The sequence below is a fragment of the Camelina sativa genome, chromosome 4 (genome assembly GCF_030686135.1).
Source record: "Camelina sativa cultivar CO46 ecotype springtype chromosome 4, ASM3068613v1".
NCBI classification, from domain to species: Eukaryota; Viridiplantae; Streptophyta; class Magnoliopsida; order Brassicales; family Brassicaceae; genus Camelina; species Camelina sativa.
The window spans coordinates 6,643,172-6,657,097 of NC_141883.1; the positions used below are offsets into that span (position 1 = coordinate 6,643,172).

Genomic DNA, 13,926 nt, shown 5'->3' on the forward strand with positions numbered 1-13,926 from the left:
AAGAAGATTGGGCAATCTATCTGAAATGCTATGCCCATGTAGAGATTGCTGCATTTTATGCCATTAGTCTATAGATGAAATTGTTGAGCATCTAGTGATAAGGGGTATGGATAAGAAGTATAAGACTTCTTGTTGGAGTATTCATGGTGAAAAGAGCATCTACAAAAGACAATGGTCCGCTACATGAAACAGAGGCATTTGACTTGTTTAAGACAGCATTTTTATGGGTGAAGGTGAACCAAATCAGACGAATGATGATGAAGCATTAGAGGCAAACAACGATGAAGCAATAGAGGAAACTGAGTTTAGGAAAAAGTTAAGAGAAGCTGAAACTCCATTGTACTCTGATTGTATCAAATACACAAAAGTTTTAACAATTATGGGACTTTACAGATTCAAGGTTAAGAGTGGTGTGTCAAAGAACTACTTTGATCAGCTGTTGGATTTAATTCAGGACATGCTACCTTAAGAAAATGTACTTCCAAAGAGTTTAGCTGCAATAAAAAAAGTTCTGAAGATATTTGGTTTCAGATACGAAGATATTCATGCTTGCATGAATGATTGCATACTATATAGGAAGGAGTTTGAGAAGTTAGATAGCTGTCCAAGATGCAATGTTTCAAGATGGGGAAAGGATAAACACAATAATGAGATAAAGGTTGGGATTCCAACAAAGGTCCTTAGATATTTTCCAATCAAGGACAGATTTAGGAGGATGTTTTGATCAAAAAAGATGGCTGAAGATTTGCGGTCGCACTTACAAATGGCACTGAAGATGGTACAATGCGACACCCCATTGTTCTATATGGGGAATAGAAAGAGACTACCGCCTGACCATCGTTACAGATATAAAAAAGCTTGGTTTGACAACACTGTTTAGGAAGGGAATGCCAAAAGGATACAAACTGTCGCTGAAATATATGAGACACTACAAGATTTTAGGAATGATTTTGAAAAATCTCTAGACAAGGAATATAAAATAAAAAGAACTGAGTTGGAAGATGATGAGGTGGTTCAAGAAGAAGAGTGTGAAGAATCAATTGATCTATGGCGGTGGAAGAAGAGATCAATATTCTTTAAACTACCTTACTAGAAGGTAAAGTAAAGTAATTGAACTATATTATCTTATTGTTGGATCTGAATAAACCTAACAGTTTCTTCTTTAATGTGTTAGGATTTGTCTGTTCATCACAATATTGATGTTATGCACGTAGAAAAAAATGTGTCAGATGCTATATTGTCTATCTTGATGAAAAGTGCTTAGTCAAAAGATGGTTTGAAAGCAAGAAAAGACTTAGAAGATATTGGAATCAGAATTCACTTGCACACAGAGGTCAGGGAAAATAAAACATACTTACCTCCAGCAGCCTATTGGTTATCCAAGAAAGAGAAGACCATTTTCTGCCAAAGGTTATCTACGTTTAGAGGTCCTGCTGGTTATTGTGGTAATATTGCAAATATTTTTTCAGTTAACCCTCCAAATATAGGTAGTTTAAAGTCGCATGATCATCATGTCCGAAAAACGATTTTTTCATACCTGGACAATGTCAATATGTTCAATTCATACATCAGACTTTGGCCTGTGCGTAAAAATACATCGACTTTACAAAATATGAAATACATACCTCAACTATTGTTTTTGTGCTACAATATACAGAAACATGATTAATTAGTAACACTGTTAATTGCTCCGTTAAGCCATTCCGACGTGGAATCCACGTGTGAAGGGAGAACAAAACGACGTCGTTTTGGTTTGTTTGAGAATGTTAATTTTTGCCCAAAACGACGTCGTTTTTCATTTGTCCCCAAAATCTTTCTCTCTTCCTCGCATCGATATCTCTCGCAAAGGAAGAACCCTAGATTTTGTGGTTTCCGGTTAATCGGAAAAAATTATTGGGCGGAATTTAATTGCGATGAATCTCGATGTTACTTATGAGATGGGAGTCTAAGAGCCAGTTCCTAGAAAGTAAATTTCTCCTTCTAACATTTCTGAATTTTTATATTGTTCATCTGTTCTTGCGTTTTAATGGTAGATGTCGATAGATAGTTTGAGTATTTGTTGTTCATAGTTGTATAGCATGATTGATAATTAATGGGCCTGTTTATGTAATTCGAGTTTGTGTTGGAGACACAAAAAATCTCGGTTCTTTATTGTTCCAATCCAGAAATTTACACATTTTTCTTTCTTTTTTTCAGCCCTGATGATGCTACTTTCCAGATTTACCATGGCGGAAAGTTTGTCGATGTAGAAGGTAATGTGGCTAGATATGAAGGAGGTGAGACTCACACTCTTGAATGCAAGCCGAATGCAGTTTTTAGAAATATGTTGGAGTCTCTTCGTTTGGTCATAGGATCTGGTACAAACTTCCATATGAATCTTGGAGAGAGTTGAAGCTGTTGTATGATGGGTCTGAGAATTTTCAGAGGATGTGTCTAGCTGCTATGTGGACAAAATCAGTTGAGCTATATGTAGAAAAGGACGAGATTGCTGAAGCAGATAATCGAGATACAGGGCGTGAAGCATATAATGGAGATAGAGGGCGTGAAGCAGATAATGGGGATAGAGGTCGTGAAGCAGATAATGGGGATAAAGGTCGTGAATCAGTTAATGAGGAAAGAACTTGTGATGGTGACGATGATGTTAGACCAGGAAATGTTAGAGGCAGTGATGATGATGAGGAAAATGATTTTCGAGGTGGTGATGATGAAGAGCAGGGTTTCGATTCAGAGGCAACCCCAATGAATTCAGAGGATGAGGATGATGGCCAAAACAGTATTAGGTACAAAAAAAGCAGTGGCGAGATAAGATTGGGGCAGGTATTTGACAGCATACCTCTATTCAAGGAAACTGTGCTTGATTATTCACTTCAAACAGGAAATAATGTGAAGTACACAAGGTGGGGATCCGAGAAATCTGAAGTGAGATGCGCCCTTGGTGGTGGTTGCAACTTCCGAATCTACTGTTCTTTTCAAAAAGTCAACAACATGTACCAGGTCATGACATGTGATGATGAGCATTCTTGTGTCCCAAACAAGTTTAGCAAGGTAGTGAAGGATGGAGTCATTGCTAAGTTACTATTGAATGACATTAGGAGAAATCCTAATTACAAGCCAAAGGCGATACAAGAAACATTTGAGGACCGTTACAACTTGGTGGTGACAAATGATCAGTGTAGAAAGGCGAAGGCTAAAGCAATGTCATACATACAAGATGAACATGATCTCCAATTTGCTCGACTAAAAGACTACCGTCTAGAACTCATAAAGTAAGTATCATGTCCTATTATAACTTTTGGAACTTGTTATATTTTGATTGTTTAATATTAACTTTGTTTCTTGTTTTTGACAGTTCTAATCCAGGATCAACTGTGGAGGTGGGGACAGTTCGAACGAATGATGGCATTGAGAAGTTTGACACATTCTACGTCTGCTTGGCAGGACTCCGGAAGACATTTAATGCTCATTATCGACCCATAATTGGGATAGATGGTTGTTTCTTGAAGAACAATGTCAAAGGTCAGCTGTTGGCAGCTATAGGAAGAGACGCCAATAACCAGTTCTATCCGGTTGCATGGGGTATTGTGCCTGTTGAAAATACAGATAGTTGGATTTGGTTTATCAAACTTCTTAAAGCAGACTTGAACCTTGGTGATGGAGAAGGGTTTAGTCTCATCTCAGACCGGCAGAAGGTATGTTAACTTATATACTTGTAATGCAATATATAATATGAGTTTAATATCTAATTGTAATGCTAGTATATAATTTTTTATAGGGTTTGCTTATTGTTGTGGAACAAGAGTTGCCCAAAGTAGAACATCGCATGTGTGCTCGCCATATTTATGGGAATCTAAGGAGAGCATATCCAGGAAAAGAATTGCCTAAACACCTATTTTGGGCTGTTGCAAAAAGTTTCAACAATGCAGATTATAACAAAGCCATGGAAGAGCTGAAGAAGTTTGATCAAGGTGTTTATGAGGCAGTGATGATGAAGAATCCTCAAAATTGTAGCCGTGCTTTCTTCGAGTGCACATCACTGTGCGGAGATGTGTCGAACAACTTCTCAGAGTCGTACAACAATACTATCAACCAAGCAAGAGAGATGCCATTGGTAGCAATGTTAGAGACCATAAGAAGACAATGCTTGATCCGGAATGAGATGAGAAGAAAGAAGGCTGCAAAGCATAAGGGAAAATACAGTTTGAAAGTGGCCAAAACAATAAAAGAGGATCAGGAACACTTGAAGTATTGTCAGGTAATCCCTTGTGGCAATGGGCATTATGAAGTGGCTGAACATGTTCATCATGATTTCAGGGTTGATATGAATGCAAAAACATGTGCTTGTAGAAGGTGGAGTATGACAGGGATACCTTATCGTCATGTTTTGCGAGTAATTGGGTTGAAGAAGAATCAGAAGCCTGAAGATTTTGTTATCTCTGACTGGTTATTGACATCAAGATGGGTTGCTCTATACAATGAACAACTGATGGGAGTTAATGGTATGTACTTTTGGGAGAAATCTAGTGAACAAGAGCTATAACCACCACCTAGAGAGAAAACTAAAGGGCGTACAAATAAGCAAAAACGAATCAAGGGGAAGAATGAGTCTCCAAAGAAAAAGAAAAAGCAAGGAAAGGAAGTAGAAGAGGAGGCTCCTCCAAAGAAGGTGAAAATAACTAGAGAAGGAAGCACTTTGCATTGTTCTCAATGTAGCATGACTGGACATAACACAAGAAGCTGTAAAAATCCTGGGATTCAGGGTAAGCCAGGTAAGCCAAGAAAGCGTCGAGGGGAAGGAGGTCCAAGTCAATCAAGTCAACCAAGTCAAGCCTCACAAGCATCTCAGATTTCACTTGGTGATTAATTGTTTTCTACCTTATGATGTTTCAAATTGTAGGATGATATTTTTTGGATGTTTATGATTCGGTTAAGTGTAGGATGATGGTTATTTAAAGCAAACATGGCATTGTTTTTAGGATGTTCCAGTTATGTAAGGTTAAGGATGATGGTGTGATGGTTTTTCTATGTCCCTATTTCGGATTCGGATGTTAAGGCTTCAACTCCATTGCATTGCATAACTCTTAACTCTTAACTTAATTGCATAACTCTAAACTCCATTGCATTGCATAACTCTTAACTCATACAAACTTGTCTCACTTAAAAGAAGAAAGCATACACAACAAACATCACTACACTACACAAAATCAAATTTTTGACACAACGTAGAGATTGAATCTCTTTCTCACAACAAGCAATTACGGTTTTAAGTTCTCCAATCTCCTTCTCACATCCTTCTGCAACAGCTTTGATAGCTTGAATTTCATTTCCGTAGCTGTTCGATACAGCCTCACATGTGTGTGTCTCCATTGCTAAACTCTCCATCTCAGCTTCCACATCATATAAGCCTTTCTCTAAGCTTCCCACATCTCCTTTCAACTTCTCAACAACAATCTCAACCCCTTCCATCTCTTCCACCATGGATATATCGTTCCATTTGAACAAATTTCCATTATTTTCCTTTGAGCCGTAAGGACAACAGTAAAACATTCTCCCTGGATTCTTCAATGTTTCTAAAGTCTTGATTATAGCCGCTGCACCACATCTACATTGCTTAGGTATTCCTCTTTCTGATCCATGACGTGTGAAGCTCAATCCTAAGCCAAATTCCCACATCAAAATTATGCATCTATATTGTTGAAATTGAACAATTGAAATTAAACCAAACACAAAACCTAACTTACCCGAACTAGATGACGAAGACATTGGATCCTATTTTTCCGATTAACCGGAAACCACGAAATCTAGGGTTTTTCAATTTCATTGGATGTATCCCTTCGAAAGGTTTGATGTACTCATTTGCTTCAATATATGTATTTCCTGCAGTTATGTTCAACTAATATTCATTTCTTGACTGAGTTATAGGTACATGAAAACACTTAAGGCTTTTGTTAAGAATCAAGCAAGGCCAGAAGCATGTATGGCTGAGGGGTATTTAGCTGGAGAATATGTTGCATTTTGTTTAGAGTTCCTTAAAGATCCAATACTAGTTCAAGAAACAGTTAATCGCAATGAAGATATTGAGGCTGATAGAAGCGTGGTTGAAGGTCGACCTCTGCAGAAGGTAGAGCTGTCAAAATGGGCTGTCCACGTCCATTTTGACCCGTCCAACATTGTCCAATTTGATTTTGGACAAATAACTGTCCGTGTCCATTAACGTCCGGTCCATTAACGACCATGCCCACTTATGCCCATATTTTTATGGGCTGTCCATGGATGTCCATTGGAAAACATATAACAAATTTTGTAAGATGAGAAAAAATGGTGTAATTAGCTTAGAACATAAAACATAAGTGATCCTTTTGTGCTGCCAATCACATAAAACATAAAAGATCCAAACACAATGATCAACATCCAAACACAATGATCAACATCCAAAAGCAATAAAGCAAACATGAACATCTAGAATATTTTAAACACAATGACACACATATTTCAAACTCCTTCTCCTTCTCTTTCCCCTTCTTTGCCTTCTTCGAATGGATCAACAATCTCTTCAAAACCTTTAAGCCAATTTCTTGCGCAGATTAAAGCTTGGACATTAGAAGGAAGGAGTGAACTCCGATACTTGCTTAACACCCGACTTCCAATGCTAAACGAAGATTCTGAAGCTACAGTCGTAATAGGGATGCTAAGGATGTCACAAGCCATAGAAGACAGTTCTTGAAAACGGTTTGCATTATCCTTCCAATATTTCAAAACATCCAAGCTCTTAAATGCCATCATGTCCAAAACCGGTTCATCTAAGTACTTGTCTAATGCTGACTTGCCATTAGCACCAACTATTTGGGAGATGAAAACATAAAAGTCCTGCCAGAAGGGTATATAAGTTACCTTATCAGATAAATATAGAGACACTGCACATCGCTATGTGCTAATGAACATGGCATCTTTGGATCCTTATGTCGATTAATAGGTAACCCTTTATGTTTCATCTACTAATTATTATTATAATTTCATTCTCAAAACTGTTGTTTAATTTAAAATCAGGATACATTTGGAAGAATTACAAGCTAATGATGCTCGATGTGCTAAAAATGAAAATTTGTTATGGAAAAACCATACTGAGCATTTTGCACAATGGCTTAAAATAAAGGTTTCCCGATGCAACTTTTCTTCTTGATTATTTGTTATACAGCTTGTTAAATTGACTGATTAGCTTGTTAGCTTCATGATAATGTTTTGCTTGATGACTGGTTTTCTTGGAACAGATTGTTAGCTTATGTTGTAGCTTGATGAATGGTTTTCTTGGCACAAATTGTTAGCTTCATGATCATGTTTTGCTTAATGACTGGTTAGCTTAGCTTGTACCTTGATGACTGGTTTTCTTGGCACAGATTGTTAGCTTCATGATCATTTTTTTCTTAGTGAATGGTTAGCTTAGATTGTATCTTGATGACTGGTATTCTTGATTATCATTTTAGTACTTCAGCTTGATGATCAAGTTCTGATTTTACTGTGGCACATTCAGACTCAAAAAATAGTCATTCTAAGGAGATAAGGTGGTTGGCATTTGGACCAAGAAATGTTGCTTTAGCACATAAAGGATTTATCGTTAATGGGCAACAGTTTCATACAAATGCGGTTAAGCGGAAGACACAAAACAGTGGAGTAACTTTTGAAGCATTTAGCATGTGTAGATCAAGTGCTCGAGATATGAGACAAGTCACTAATATGCTTACATATTATGGAGTGATAAAGGAGATTTTACTTATGGACTATCACATGTACAAAGTGACGCTGTTTAGATGCAATTGGGCCAACACAGGGAATAGTATGAAGGAGGAAGATGGTTTCACTCTAATCAACCTTCATAAGAAGAAGGAATAACTGATCATATTTAATAAGAATAAGGAATCACTTACTCTTGGAGCTGAGTTTTCACCAATTTCAGGCTCTAGTCCCTGTAGTTTAAGAAAGCAAATTCAAATTCCATTTAATAACTTAGCTAGTTAATGAATACTTTGGGAATTGTCAAAGTAACTAACCTGCTTCTTTAAATCCATAATTTCATTTTGCAACTGATTGACCTGCTTTACTAATTGAACTTGCTTCTCTTGCATGTCAGCCATACATTTGTTCTTAATTTGGAAACAAGCTAATTTGGTCTTACTCATGCCTTTACCTATTGCCCTCAGCATACCAGGATTGTCAGGTCCCAAAAGCTGGGAGAGATGATCTACATCTGGATTTGTTGTACTTATTGGACCATCAGTTCCAACCAGCTCAACTGCCTTTTTCTGGATAAGACGAAATACAGTGTCAGACAATGCGAAGAAACAAAATCATTCAGTCACATATTTGGAACTTACAATCTTTTCTGCGGCATTCGTATTAAATGGTGTACCATTCTTTTTGGTACGCGACTTGACCCAGACCTTTAGCCTTGTCACTTCAGATGGATCCTCGCTTTCAACTTTCTGTTGAAAAAGCAACACATCAATTAACAAGGTAGATATTAGCAGATCAAACAATAGAGATGGTAGTTTGCTTACCATTTCTTCCATAAGTCTGACCATTCCTTTACGACTAGTAGTGTGAGGGATCTGTTTCTTTCTCCTTTCTTTAGCCGTGTCACTCACAACCTAACAGTTAAACATGTTAATAACCATCACTCAAATATTAAACTTACATAATCAGAAGTCAATACCTTAAAGGCTTGGCTAGTTTTGGTTTTCACAAATTTACGCCTGTCGAGAGGAGAAATGTTCATTGGTCTCAGATTCATCCTCTGTTGGTTATTCTTAGCCGAATTAAGTTGTCTGACAATGCGTGACTTGCATGCCCTCCATAGATTTCCCATCTGCTTCAGGACAGCAATCCTTTAAAACTCTTCATCAAGCTCAAATCTTGCCTGCATTCAGTTACCATTAACCGTGTAATTATAAAAATTAACATGTTCTAAATTAACAAAAGCATAGTTTAATGAAATTGTTACCTGTACAGATTTCCATAGAACTGTTTTCATATCTTCACTAACATTCTTCCAATTATCAATTTTGATAGGAACGTGTTCCCGTGCCAATGCACCTACGTACGATGCCAACTTAATTGACCCTGGACCATAAGGCTCTCCCATGAGAGTGCAGTCAACTCTTACTCGGACTGTTGGATCCTTGGCGATGTTTTTCATCTTTGTGAGTCCCCTCTATCTTTTATGCTTGGCAGGACGGTCATTTTCATCATTCAATTCAATCTCACCTTCATGCTCTTCCTCATTGGGACCATCAGTTAACTGCTGAGCTGCTACAGTCGGGGGCTCCTCATGGCTGTTGGGTTGCTGGTCTGCTATAGTCGGGGGCTCCTCATGGGTGCTGCGTTGCTAGTCTACTACAGTCGGGGGCTCCTCATGGTTGCTGGGTTGCTGGTCTGCTACAGTCGGGGGATCGACAGTACCAATATATACTGGCTCATCATCTGCTACCTTCTTCTTCTTTTTTGGTGCAACCTTTTTCTTTGGTCGACCCATCTTAATTCACCTGCATGGCAGAAGAAATGAGTTAGAACCTGTCGATGCTAAACATGTAATCAGTAAATAGACATCAGAAAAAGCATACAATGAGTTAATAGACATAAAAAAAAGCATAAGCAAGAGGAAACACAAATTAAACATGTAATCACTACATTTGAGACATATATGCCTTCACAATCAGTTCTAGCATATTCAGCTTCATCCAAATCAACATCCATGTCAACATCTACTGGCAACAGACCAATATTTGCAGTTCCATCCTGAACATCTTCTTTATTATATGTCCGTGAAGAACTTCTCATAACAACATGTCAATTTGATGAATCATCTTCCCGTGAATAAAAAATTGATTAGCCTGAGAAGCTAGTATATATGGATCCCTCAAAAAGCTTATTTGACTTTGATTTAAGTTAACAATTGTGAACCCATCTTCAATCTTAACTATGTTACCTCTTACTGCCCATTGACACCGGAATATAGGAACATAGAACACATTATAATCCAGCAGTATTTTGTCAATTACTCTCCCATAGCGGTTGCCTCATAATAAACCCCACTATTCTGATTTAGCCTTTGAAGTGAGCTTGTGTGAAAACGTTGCCCATTCACTATATAACCAGTGTAAGACCTTGCAGTACACCTTTGACCATATGCCAACCATTTAATTATATCTTCATGATTACTTAAAGCCATAGGTATCTACCAAATTAAGAAAAAATAACAGTCAGTCACTTATAGACAGCTAAACCACACTCATCAATACCTAAAATTTACGAAATTACTTGTCTGTTCTTTTAACCAAGATGCAAAATACTTAGCATGCATAGTCCATAACATTGATGCATCACGTATACACCTTGGATTTATTTCTTGTAGATGTTGCAGGTGCATGCTTGCAAAAGAGAAATACAAAATGAAATAATCAGCTTGATATATGTACAATGCAAATGACAAGGACATATATATCAAATAAACAGAACTTACTCCACATAAGGATCCAAGGCAGCCATATTTTGAATGACAGCAAGATGGGCTATGTTCTTCTCCATTTCAGTGAGATTAAATGTAGTTCCTGCGGATATCGGACGACCTTCTAGGATTGAGCTGTTCTCATAATCTGTATTTCTATTGAGTTTTTCTTCTACCCTTGTTGTCTTTTTCAGAAAATCACTACAGAACTGCATGCATTCTTCTGCCATATATGACTCAGCAATACAACCCTCTGGTCTTGCAGGGTTTCGAACAAAGTCTTTCAGAACTTTCATATATCTGCAAATTGAAAGATATACGGATTAGCAACAAAATAGAAAATCACTACAAATAAATATCTAAAACTCATAGTAGACAGAAGCTATACCTTTCAAATGGATACATCCATCTAAAATGGACTGGTCCTCCTAGTCGAGCTTCCCTTCCTAGATGTACAATCAAGTGTACCATGATATCAAAGAAGCAGCGAGGGAAAAACCTTTCAAACATACAAAGAGTTTCCACAATTTCAGCTTCCATCACTGAAATAACCTCTATATCAATAACTCTCTGACACAAATGGTTGAAAAATGCGCATAAGCGCAAGATTGCTGTCCTAGGACCTTTTGGTAACAAACCTCTAGTGCAACCGGAAGTAATTGTTGCATCAACACGTGATAATCGTGGGATTTGAGCCCTGTTACTTTACAGTCCTCTAATGACACGCCCCTTGATATATTGGAACAGTACCCGTCTGGACCTTTAAAGTCAAATAGACGCTTGCAAAATATTTTCTTCTCTGTCTTGGAAAAAGACCATGGTGCTGCGGGAAGGTAGTTTCTATTTCCTTGGATGTTAGGATGTAAATCCTTCCTTATACCCATATCTTCCAGATCTTTACGAGCATTGAGACCATCCTTAGATTTTCCACAATGAAACAATGTAGAGACAATGCTTGCAGCCACATTTTTCTCCACATGCATTACATCCAAATTATGCCTGACCGGAAGATCCTACGCAACACAATTACAGTTCATAAAAATCCCAACTCAAACATTGCTTAATTAATCAAAAATTAATAAACATACCTCCCAATAAGCCAATTTGAAAAAAAATTGATCTTTTTTTCCATCTTGACAACTCCTCCTAGTCTACTTCTACTTCCTCATCTTCCTCAGATTCACTTGATACATCCTCATTATCAGAGACTGATTCCATACAGTCAGACCTTTTTCTCTTCCTCCCAGATTCTTTCACATTTCCAAACTAGTTTTTGAAGTTTTTCAGCTTATGAGATATTTCATGACCTGTTAAAATTCTTGCGCGCCTTCCTCCCATGTTCAGCTTTTCCATCAAACCAAGTCTTCCTCTCCCTATAACTATGTGTTGGTGCCAAACCCTTTCTATGACACATATACACATGCTTTCTGCTGAACTTCAACCACTTACTATATGTGTTTTTACCACAAATGGGACAGCCCATTTTTCCTTTTACTTTACAACCAGCGAGGTTTCCATACGCAGGAAAATCACTAATAGTCCAGAGAAGTATTGCCCTTAGATTAAAAGTACTTTTCCATATGTTAACTCTCCCTTCTTCCATAGATGGTTTAAATCATCAATAAGAGGCTCCAAGTAGACATCAATATTGTTTCCAGGTTGTTGTGGACCATAAATCAGCAAGGTTAGCATTATGTTTTCCTTCTTCATACATAGGTGATGAGGCAAATTATAGTTCACTAACAGAAAAGGCCAGCAACTATACTTAGTATTCTGCATGTTCAACGGATTAAATCCATCAGTGGATAATCCAAGCTGTAAGTTCCTCTCTTCGGCTGCAAATTCAGGATACTTGTCATTCATCTTATCCCATGTAACAGAATCCACATGATGCCGGAGTTTGCCAACACTGCTCTTGTTACTAAAATGCCCCTTATATCCTTGGCCATTTCCTCAGACCTGAACATTCTCTTCAGTCGTGGGATTATCGGAAAGTACCGTAATACTTTCTGTGGGACACCTTTCTTTACTTCACTAGTGTGCGTATTTTGAGTACAACAAAAGCGAGCTTCAGTTCCCCAATGGCATCAATTACAAACACTTGACAAATAGCAAAACGTATCCAATTAGATATGCTTTGGAAATTTGAAAATTCTTAAAATCCCTAATTTGAATCAAATCCCTAATTCTCATAATCCGAAATTTGAATCAAATCCCTAATTTGAAAATTTCCAATATCCCTAATTTGGATTAAATCTCAGATCGATGCTCATAAACTCTAAAAACAAACTAATAACACGAAACATTTGCTATCTTTGCTATAGTAAAATTAATGAGTTTTAATAACATTCGTATAACGTTATTATAAATATTAACAATTGCACAGTAGACAACGTTATCGTTGTATTGTTAACTATAGCACACCAACAATCCGCTATCAAAAATGTCTGATCTACTATAACGGGCGATCTCAGAGCGTCTTAGGAAATACTATAATTGTGAACTCATAGAATTTAACGACCGCTATTAATACCTACATTTCCTGTAGTGCCAAGATATTTCGTCAAGTCTTTTGTTGATTTTATTCCACTCTCCGCACTAATACGTTCCTCTAAATCTTGACTCACATTCTTAGATAAAAATAATTTAGACTTCTCCAAACTCACTTTTTGTCTTGAAGCAAGACAAAACCTCTCCAATACCCTTCTGGTAACCCGGATTTATGCCACAGGTGCTTCAGCAAACATGATGAGATCATCTGCGAAGCAAATATGTGACAGTTTTAGCCTTCCTCTCAGGATACTGATCGGTTTCCATTCCTTCGAGTCAACTGCTAACTCAATGAGATGGCACAGCCTCTCCAAACATAGAACAAAGAGGTAAGGCGACAATGGATCTCCTTGGCGCAGCCCTCTTGATGGTGTAAATTGTTGTTTTTTCCCCATTCCACAGAATTGTCATTGATGGCCCCTTAACACACTGCATGTTCCACTGACGCCAATTCTCTGAAAAATCCGCAACCTTAAGAGTTTCCTCTAAGAAGTCCCACTGTACACGATCATACGCTTTTTCTAGATCCAATTTCAGTAGCATCCACCCCTTTCTCCCCTACTTACGCCTCATTGAATGTACCGCCTCTTGAACCACAATAATATTGTTTGTGCTTAGTCTCCTTGGAATGAAACTGGACTGAGCATGTCCAATAAGTTTAGGCATCACCTTCTTCATCCTGTTGACCATTGTTTTTGTAATCTTCTTAAACAAAACACCACACAAACTAATAGGATGAAACTGTGACATCAATTCTGCTTTCAACACCTTAGAGATTAAAACAACCAAAGCGTCATTTGTTGCCTCCGGTAGAAGCCCTCTATAAAAAAGCTCCAGCACAAAGTGAACCACTGATGGACCAACCACATCCCAACCATGCT

General features: G+C 37.7%; 3 protein-coding genes and 3 pseudogenes across 3 annotated transcripts; 2 read left to right on the forward strand and 4 right to left on the reverse strand.

The window, feature by feature from the left end:
• Positions 1–223: 223 nt before the first annotated feature.
• On the forward strand, positions 224–3,698 carry LOC147945505 (uncharacterized; annotated as a pseudogene).
• Positions 3,699–3,820: 122 nt separating this feature from the next.
• Positions 3,821–4,537, forward strand: LOC147945506 (uncharacterized). The gene has a single exon (XM_087509281.1). It carries the CDS (start codon positions 3,821–3,823, stop codon positions 4,535–4,537), a length of 717 nt encoding a protein of 238 aa, XP_087365407.1.
• Positions 4,538–5,154: 617 nt separating this feature from the next.
• LOC147945507 (uncharacterized) lies at positions 5,155–5,760 on the reverse strand. Its single transcript, XM_087511237.1, has 2 exons — positions 5,730–5,760; positions 5,155–5,651 (listed from the first exon to the last, which is right to left on the reverse strand). The coding sequence occupies exons 1-2, from the start codon at positions 5,758–5,760 to the stop codon at positions 5,155–5,157; spliced, it is 528 nt and encodes a 175-aa protein (XP_087367363.1).
• A 729-nt stretch (positions 5,761–6,489) lies between these two features.
• Positions 6,490–6,919, reverse strand: LOC147945508 (zinc finger BED domain-containing protein DAYSLEEPER-like). The gene is made up of 2 exons (XM_087509282.1): positions 6,911–6,919; positions 6,490–6,864 (listed from the first exon to the last, which is right to left on the reverse strand). The coding sequence occupies exons 1-2, from the start codon at positions 6,917–6,919 to the stop codon at positions 6,490–6,492; spliced, it is 384 nt and encodes a 127-aa protein (XP_087365408.1).
• Positions 6,920–7,979: 1,060 nt separating this feature from the next.
• LOC147945509 (uncharacterized) lies at positions 7,980–9,523 on the reverse strand (annotated as a pseudogene).
• Position 9,524: 1 nt separating this feature from the next.
• LOC147945510 (uncharacterized) lies at positions 9,525–12,098 on the reverse strand (annotated as a pseudogene).
• Positions 12,099–13,926: the final 1,828 nt, after the last annotated feature.